Below are 8,572 nucleotides of genomic sequence, written 5' to 3' on the forward strand. Positions count from 1 at the left end.
TCAGCCGGCTATGTCTGCTATAGGATACTTACCAAGACGGGCATTTTGACATAATTTTTGTGTGAATTTGTCCTTTTAAACACAATACTTCAGAGAGAGTTTAATATTTGTGCGTGTTCTGAGGCGCGGGTTTGCGCGCTTCAGATGAGTGCCCGCACAAATCTCCTCACTGAGCGCGTGAGCTCGCGTCCTCTGGCTCTTAAATATTTAAACTGGCAAAGCTTAAACAAGTTTAGTTTAAACACAGATATCAACGTGTGCTGTTCAGGTTTCACCTGTGCGCGCGCGCTATCAGCACCCAGGTGATGACGGAATAAATGACTGCTCATATTCCAGCATACGGCATTCGCATTGAACAAGAGAGAATGGCTTTTCCACGTTTTTTGTCCCCGAACCGTTCCACCCCTAGTGACCATACGTCCTCTTTTTCCTGGACACGTTCTGGCTAGGATTTTTATATTGCCTAAAATGTCCAGGTTTTGGCTTTGTTTTCATACTTGCTGAAGGCAATGATCGAAAAGTATTTTGACCAATAACATGCAGGCATTGTACATAATTGACCAATCGTGGTACGCAAGAAGGTGGGATCTACAGAGAACCGTTAAAGCGATGTGTACATGGGTACATATTAGCGGTGCATTCCAAACGGGATATATCACCCTCCGAAGGGCACTTCAGAGTGAAAACAATCATGGCCGCCATATTGAAGGTTCATTCCAAACCGAAGTGCTCAAAACTGGCCACTACAAAGGGTCCTTCGGAATGAAGGATTTCAAAGCATACAACTGATGGACACTTCGGGCTCCCATGATCTTTTGCGCTGATTCTTCGCAATATCACCCTCCGAAGGGAACTTCAGAGTGAAAACAATCATGGCCGCCATATTGAAGGTTCATTCCAAACCGAAGTGTGGAATGAAGTATTTTGAAGGGTACAATTGATGGACAATTCAGGCCCCCATGATCCTTTGCACAAGGAAGTTGTCTGACGTCACAGAGTTCGACTTCGCCTATAAATGTATGTATAGTATTTTTCTATATACTATAATATATATACACACAAGTTAGATTTGGTACATTATTATGGTCAAAACGACATTGTACTTCAACAAAAATACTTTTAAAGCTACCTTTATCAGTCCATTCAAATGTTCCAAATACATAGACAGTATATACATTACAAATACATATTACATTACATATACAAATATACATTCTATTTAACGTAAAAGACGATTGGGGGTCAACCAGCGTACAAAATGTGCGACAAAGGCGCCTCCTTGATCGTCTCGTTAAGATGAAGCAGAAGTGCATTCCAAAAATCCGAATGTAACGCAGGGTAGGTGTGTTCGACTTGAAGTGCTGCGCAGACCGATCGGTGAATGACATCAAAGTATCGTGAGAGCTACAGAGAGCAGACGGCTCCTTATGCTTTCAAATCGCTCTCGTGGTACTTTGATATCACACGATGAACTGCTTCAAGTCTAGCACTGGATATTTTAGGCAATATAGAAATGCTGGCCAGGACGTGTCCAGAAAAAAAAAAGAGGGCATATGGTCCCCCTAGGCAATGTGATATCTTGTCAAATTAATGGTAAATGTGAACTGCATAAATCATGGTGTTTTTATAACTGATTTCCCGAACACTCTCTCTGAAAAAAAAAAAACAGCTTGATGCAGATTCTAAAGATGAAGTCTCGCTTTAGATCATTTGTCCATATTTTCTAGTTTATTTTACCTCTTCGACCATGTTCCTGATCTGTAGAGTTCACTTACAAAATGCTTACAGTGAAGCGCATCATGTAGTAACCATGTGAATAAAAGCCTTTCATTCATTCCTTAGTTGTGCATAAACTACTAGAAATAAGTACTGTGTAACACAAACAATGTTACAATGGGAGAGTGATGCTTCCAGCACATGATACAGCTCAGACAGAATCTACATCTGATCATACAGCCTATTAAAAATGATCAGAAACTTCAAAGAAGGGTCTTTGTAAATACATTCAACTGGTATCCTTGTATGCTTTTGTTTATTAGACAACATTACAACCATTTTCTCATTCACAGACATCTAGTGTGTCTATTTCATGAATTCAGAGCTATGAGAACAGAGAACAGTAGAGAACAGAAGTATTTGCAAAACTCCAAAAACGTACATCCTCAATTCACTGCAGTTTCCAGCTAAAATGACCACTACACTCTTAAAAATAAAGGTGCTTCAAAAGGTTCTTCAAGCGATGCCATAGAATTTTTGATTCCACAAAGAACAATTCAGTCATAGGTTCTTTAAAGAACCATCTCTTTCTTACCTTTTTATAATCTGAAGAAACTTCTTTTGGCATAAAAGGTAAGAAAGAGATGGTTCTTTAAAGAACCTATGACTGAATTGTTCTTTGTGGAATCAAAAATTCTATGGCATCGCTTCTATGGCATCGTGAAGCACCTTTATTTTTAAGAGTGTAGTGGCAGTAAAACACTAACCAATTTTATTCGTTTTCATACAGATTATTCATTAATAAATACATTTTCATGCGGTTAATTGCACAATAGTATGTTAAACACTTTTACCAAAGTGCATGATTTGTAATAATACATTTTGAAATTTCACATTTGCATTACATAACCAGCTCCATTTGATTGGCTTTTCTGATGAAGTAAAATTGCTCTGTAGTTCACCTGGTACTCAAAACACAAGCCATGTCAAAAGAGCTCAAACACTTATAGAAGCGAGCTGAAATGGCATTGTTGCTTAAGCAAATACGATTTTTTATCTCAAGTTTGCTTTTGTTAACACTATTGGTTACATTTAGGGTAGGGTTCAATGTAGGCGCTGCGTAATTTTTAAACGCGAAAGAGCATTAACCGGACATTTTACTTTGAAAGTGTCGCGAAAATGCTCAAGCAGCAACATAATATCATTTTGTAGAAATGTTGCCACAAGAACGTTTTTTTACAGTGAGCTTGGGTTGGAACAGAAGTACATTGGCTCCTCAGTGAGAGACTGAGAGGGTCTATAAGGGACAGTCATGGTGTCCTCCAGCATCAGATCCTCAATCCACTCCAGCCTCCACGGAGATATCTCCATGACAACCGCAGAACAAGAGAATGCAAATGAGCCTAATACCAAGGTGTTCTGGGAGAAAAGGTCACACGTACAACCACTTCCATTCTCTGATTTCCATTTCATTCAGCTGTTTAAACACAGACTGTCCCCCACATACAATCAAACTGCCATTAAACAACGGAATAAAGGAACTCAAAGGATCACATTCAATGAGAAACAGATAAGTGTGAGTGTTGACAAAGATAAGAAATAGTCCTTTAATGGGAATATGGGATATAGACGCAGTTCCTGCTGTTCCAGCAGCACAATGAATCGATCGTTAAAAGACGGCATCAGTTGAACTCCAGAGACTTTTTTTTTTTTTTTTTTTTTTTATTTTTTTTTTTGGTGTTTTTTTTTTTTATTGGCGCCGACGAACTCCAGAGATTATTACAGCTACTTGTATTACTCCCATGACTGCAGCTCAACTTTAAATTATAGACTGAAAGTGAGCTTTGCAGCCAAAACAGGAAGAAACAGTCAGTTACCATCACGCAAAGTTGCTAAGGTGACAAGCCATCAAAGGAAGCCATCAAAGGAAATCTATACTGTACTAAAACTCACTCTAGATTAGTTACAGTTACTGTAGCTAGCTACCACAACAGCACAATATCTGGGCCTATTTCTGAGTGTGCTTACAATCATTTACCATGGGGAAAAAATGAATTTTTAATATATTTTCATGCAATTTTAATGACCATTCAGAAATATTCATGGTCAGTAAAGTTTCTCAATTTATCTATCATTGGCAGGTGTGGCATAAAAGTTTTGTGCCCTGCATTCAAAATGGCAGGGCAGTACCAATACACAATACAATACTCACATGACACTCTTTAACAATAAGAACACTCTTCCCTTTTATGCACAAACAGCCAGAAAGCAAACAATCTTGCATGCTAGTGGAAACTGTGTAGCCTGTAAAGAGAGACACAGTATTATTACCACACCTAAACTCTTCAGCACAAGTTGCTAATTAGATCTTTGAACCACCTGCACTATTCATATGTGTGAAGACATAGTATCACTACAGCAAAGTGCTATACAGAGAAGCAGTAATGAGTTCAAAAAGCACAAAATGTCAAAGCAAAATGCCAGTTAACCATTAAACAATTTCTGCCACAGTTTAAAGGGATAGTTCACCCAAAAATGAAAATTCTGTCATTAATTACTCATGTAGTACCTCATGTCGTTCTAAACCTGTTAAGACCGCCATTCATCTTCGGAACACAAATTAAGATATTTTTTATGCATTCTGACAGCTCTCTGACCCTCCCATAGACAGCAAGGGTCCTTACACGTTCAAGGTCCAGAAACGTAGCAAGGACATCGGTAAATTAGTCAATGTGACATCAGGGGTTCAACCATCATTTTACGAAGCTACGAGAATACTTTTTGTGTGCAAAAGAAAAAAAATAACGACTTTATTAAACAATTTGTCTCCTCCATGTCACCCTGGTATTGACTATTTTACCGATCTCCTTGCTACATTTCTGGACGTTGATCGTGTAAGGACCCTTGCGGTCTATGGGAGGGTCAGAGAGCTGTCAGAATGCATCAAAAATATCTTAATTTGTGTTCCGAAGATGAACAAAGGTCTTACGGGTTTGGAACGACATGAGGGTGAGTAATTAATGACATAATTTTAATTTTTGGGTGAACTAACCCTTTAAGCACAAAATTCAGTTTGTTTTTTTCCATGTGAGCAAAGTCCACATTTGTACATGTAGCCTATGTGACGACTTGTCACACCTGTTAGCCTTGCTTGACCACTGCAAGCTACTGTTTACAATACTGGCTTGATTTTGACATGGAGTTATAACTGAATTTCACTGCTTGTAGGATTGTTTCCCTTTTTTCAAAGCGAGGAAATGGTGTGGCTATACTACACTTGCTTCTTCCCTCCCGGGGCAACAACATTTACACATAGTTGTGCTTTAGAGTGTATGAAAAAGGGAACACATTTTTAGTTACACAACCAAGTGACATTCAAAAAGCAAGTAGTGGAGCATTCAAATAGGACAGAGAGTGCAACTGGAATACGGTTGAGCGAGGACATGAGAAGTTTTGGGTGTCCTCAAGCTCAGTACAGGGCAGTACAAGACAGGGAGGGCTGGTAACAGATTACATCTGACCAATAGCAGCTGGTCTCTATCAGAAGGGCAGAACTGTGTCCCTTAAGGGCTGGAGGTCAAATAGGGAAGTCTGCCAACATAAAGTGTTTGACAAGCAGAATCACAGAAACAGCATAGTTTGGCCAGCGCAACTGTGATTTGTGCAATATTGTGCAACACAAGTTAATGTGAAATTTAACCACAACAGCAGTATCTTCAATGCAATCTCAAACTGAAAACAGAATGTTATTTGAACTCTTTATTCCACGGCCAAATCAATACAGTGGTTATTTAGAAAAAAACAAACAAACAAATAAATAAATAAATAAAGTCTATAAACATTAAGAACTGACAATACCAAAAATAAATAAAAATAATAAATAAAAAATTGTGCTGATGCAAGAATAGTTGCAAAAACGGCTGTACTGCAAATGATAGCTTTATTGTTTTTGTGCATGGGAAAAACAACAGGATGTTTTCTGTTGTCTCTAAGTATACATAGGGTTTAATAAAGGATAATAACTATATTGTGTGTGTGTGTGTGTGTGTGTGTGTGTGTGTGTGTTTGCACCTGCAACACACCTGCACAAATATTACATGTGTGCGCAGATAAATCACACCAGACAAATGGTGATTCATTAACGTGAATCGGTTCTTTCAAACAGTTATTTTCAAATAACTAGTATGAAACCGATTCAGTAATTATTTTAATGTTTGGACTTGAGCATGTCATCACTCATCACATGGGCCTTATTATGCTATAAAAACATATTAGGCCATAAAGAGTAAAGACATCTTCCTGGTTATGATTTTTGATTAAGCTTTGTTAATAAGGGTGTTTATAGTAATTTCATATGTCCCAATTCAGTGTGTAGCAGCCAGTCAGCTTATAAAAACGTAATTTTTAAACGTCATAAAAGTCATTTAGAACTTAAATATAATTGGCATTTATGCTAGACAATATTAAAATATACTTATCTCTAGGGTGGCAAGAAAAGTTTTGCAAAATGCCATTTTTTAAACCAACTCGTTTCATATGCTTGTTGATAAATACAATCAAGTCATACTCATGTTTACTGTAAATCTGTCATTCTCATTACGAGTTTGACATGAGACTATTCTTAGTCCAGTGAGTAGCCTACAGTGAGTTGCTTGGTCAAGAACCCCTCGGACTGATTCAGTCCGATTCGTGAACCAACCATTCGAGGATGTTTCATAAAGCCTAAGCAGATCATAGAAACCACCCACAGCAATTGTCCCTACAATACAGGTGCATCTCAATAAATTAGAATGTCGTGGAAAAGTTCATTTATTTCAGTAATTCAACTCAAATTGTGTTGTGAAGGGTGTCAATGATTGTCTTCTGGACAACTGTCAGATCAGCAGTCTTCCCCATGATTGTGTAGCCTAGTGAACCAAACTGAGAGACCATTTTGAAGGCTCAGGAAACCTTTGCAGGTGTTTTGAGTTGATTAGCTGATTGGCATGTCACCATATTCTAATTTGTTGAGATAGTGAATTGGTGGGTTTTTGTTAAATGTGAGCCAAAATCATCACAATTAAAAGAACCAAAGACTTAAACTACTTCAGTCTGTGTGAATTTAATTTATTTAATACACGAGTTTCACAATTTGAGTTGAATTACTGAAATAAATGAACTTTTCCACGACATTCTAATTTATTGAGATGCACCTGTATACTAGTTTACAATCCGTTTAGAAAACGCGCAACCCAGACCGGTTCAACTGATTCATCAAAAAGATCCGATTCAAAAAGAACGATTTGTTCACGAATCGGACATCAACACAGCAACCAAACTGGTGTAAAAAACACAGGGCCTACTCCAAACCTCTCATACACAAATACTTAACGTAACTACATAAACTCAATTCCTAACAATGTATTTTTTATTTGTTCAATGCAAAGATACTATGAAATATGAATCTTACCTTTGGCGTGACAATCAGCGCAGAACTTGTTTTCCTCTAACGCCAGAAGCGACGTGAGAACAGCCTGATAGCGATCAATGTCTTTGACTGATTTACCCGTCATCTTTAGAAATCAGTCTCTCTCTGATCTACCTGCTCCGTAAATAAATAGTCCAACGCCGCTGAGAAGATGCTCAGATGTTTTTGCGTTAGTGAAACACACCGGGAAGCGGATTGCCGATTGTCACAAAACCGACTGCCGCTGCAGATGAAGAGAAAAACACTACTGTACGTTACTGCTGGCTTCCGCTAATCTTACAAGGAAGAGGAAAAAGCATTGAATCATGGCTCATATAAAAACAACACCATATTCCTCGCTGTACATTCGCTGGTCATTGACACCCAACTTTCCACCCGCAGTATCAGAAACACATCAAGCACGTTCAAGCACACTTCAGTATTACTCTTCTGAGCTGCGCTTATAGTCCCCGCACTGCCTCTGTTAATTGCGCCTTCTCCTGGTCTTCAGACATGTGCTGTTTAAAACATTCTGTGTCTAAAAGACCGCACAACTAATCCAGAATCAGATAGACAATTGCGGTCGTGATGTTCGCTGTTCAATCATGCGAATTACAACCCTTTTGTGACATTTATAGAATTTGGGAAATTGCGCCACCCTGCGGGGAAAAACGACACTGCATTCATGTTCGTGCAGTCACGCAGGAAAGACATTTTAATTAATGATCCTTTCTTAGTAACTTAGTCATTCTTGAGACATGGGACAAAACAGGTCCAGCAAGGGTAACTGCTATTAGGTTTAAAAATAAAAATATTTTCAATTTTAAATGTCATGAGGGATTAATAATATAATGTATTTAACACAATTATCACCTTCAATTTAATTTTCTCATTATTATACCAAATCTATGTTTCTTAATGTCCTCTCACTACATCTAAAACAGTGTGTCCACAGAGAAGGGTTCAATCATTCATATGCAATAAAATGGATAAAAATGTTTTTTTTTTTAATAATGAAAAAGAGCTTGTTTTATCAAAAGCAACACTTAATAATATCTCCTATCAAAGCAAGGTTGTTTTTTAATGACACATGCATGTTTAATACACTTTTTGTCAACACCGTCAGACATTCAATAAAATGTAATAAAATCAGGGAATATCAGGAGGGGCAGCTGTCACTCTAAAGGACCCCCTTGCCACAGTTCACCTCTGCAGAGTACATCAGTGTCGGACAGGCTCTGCTAAGTTTTAGTTTTAGAATATTTTAAATCCTAATGTTAATATCTCCTGTGTCACAGCCATGATATGTCAACACCATCTTCCAATTTCTGAGGAAATTATTTGAAATATTTAGATAATTTTATTCTCCTGAAGCAGGTTCCATTAGCATCTAGCATCAACAGAAAAAAA

At 37.9% G+C, this 8,572-nt stretch overlaps 1 protein-coding gene across 3 annotated transcripts in view; it reads right to left on the minus strand.

The window, feature by feature from the left end:
• Window positions 1–7,772, minus strand: part of LOC107698993 (stromal membrane-associated protein 2-like) — a 27,833-nt gene extending 20,061 nt beyond the window's left edge. For all 3 annotated transcript variants that reach the window (XR_001635406.1, XM_016500132.1, XM_016500131.1), the window contains exon 1: window positions 7,166–7,772. Coding sequence is in view for 2 of the 3 variants with exons in the window: in XM_016500132.1 (XP_016355618.1) it covers window positions 7,166–7,268 (103 nt within the window). In the remaining variant the exon portion in view is untranslated. The remainder of the gene's footprint in view (window positions 1–7,165) is intronic.
• Window positions 7,773–8,572: the final 800 nt, after the last annotated feature.

This window comes from Sinocyclocheilus anshuiensis, unplaced genomic scaffold (assembly GCF_001515605.1).
Source record: "Sinocyclocheilus anshuiensis isolate Anshui unplaced genomic scaffold, SAMN03320099.WGS_v1.1 scaffold74, whole genome shotgun sequence".
In the NCBI taxonomy this organism is placed as follows: Eukaryota; Metazoa; Chordata; class Actinopteri; order Cypriniformes; family Cyprinidae; genus Sinocyclocheilus; species Sinocyclocheilus anshuiensis.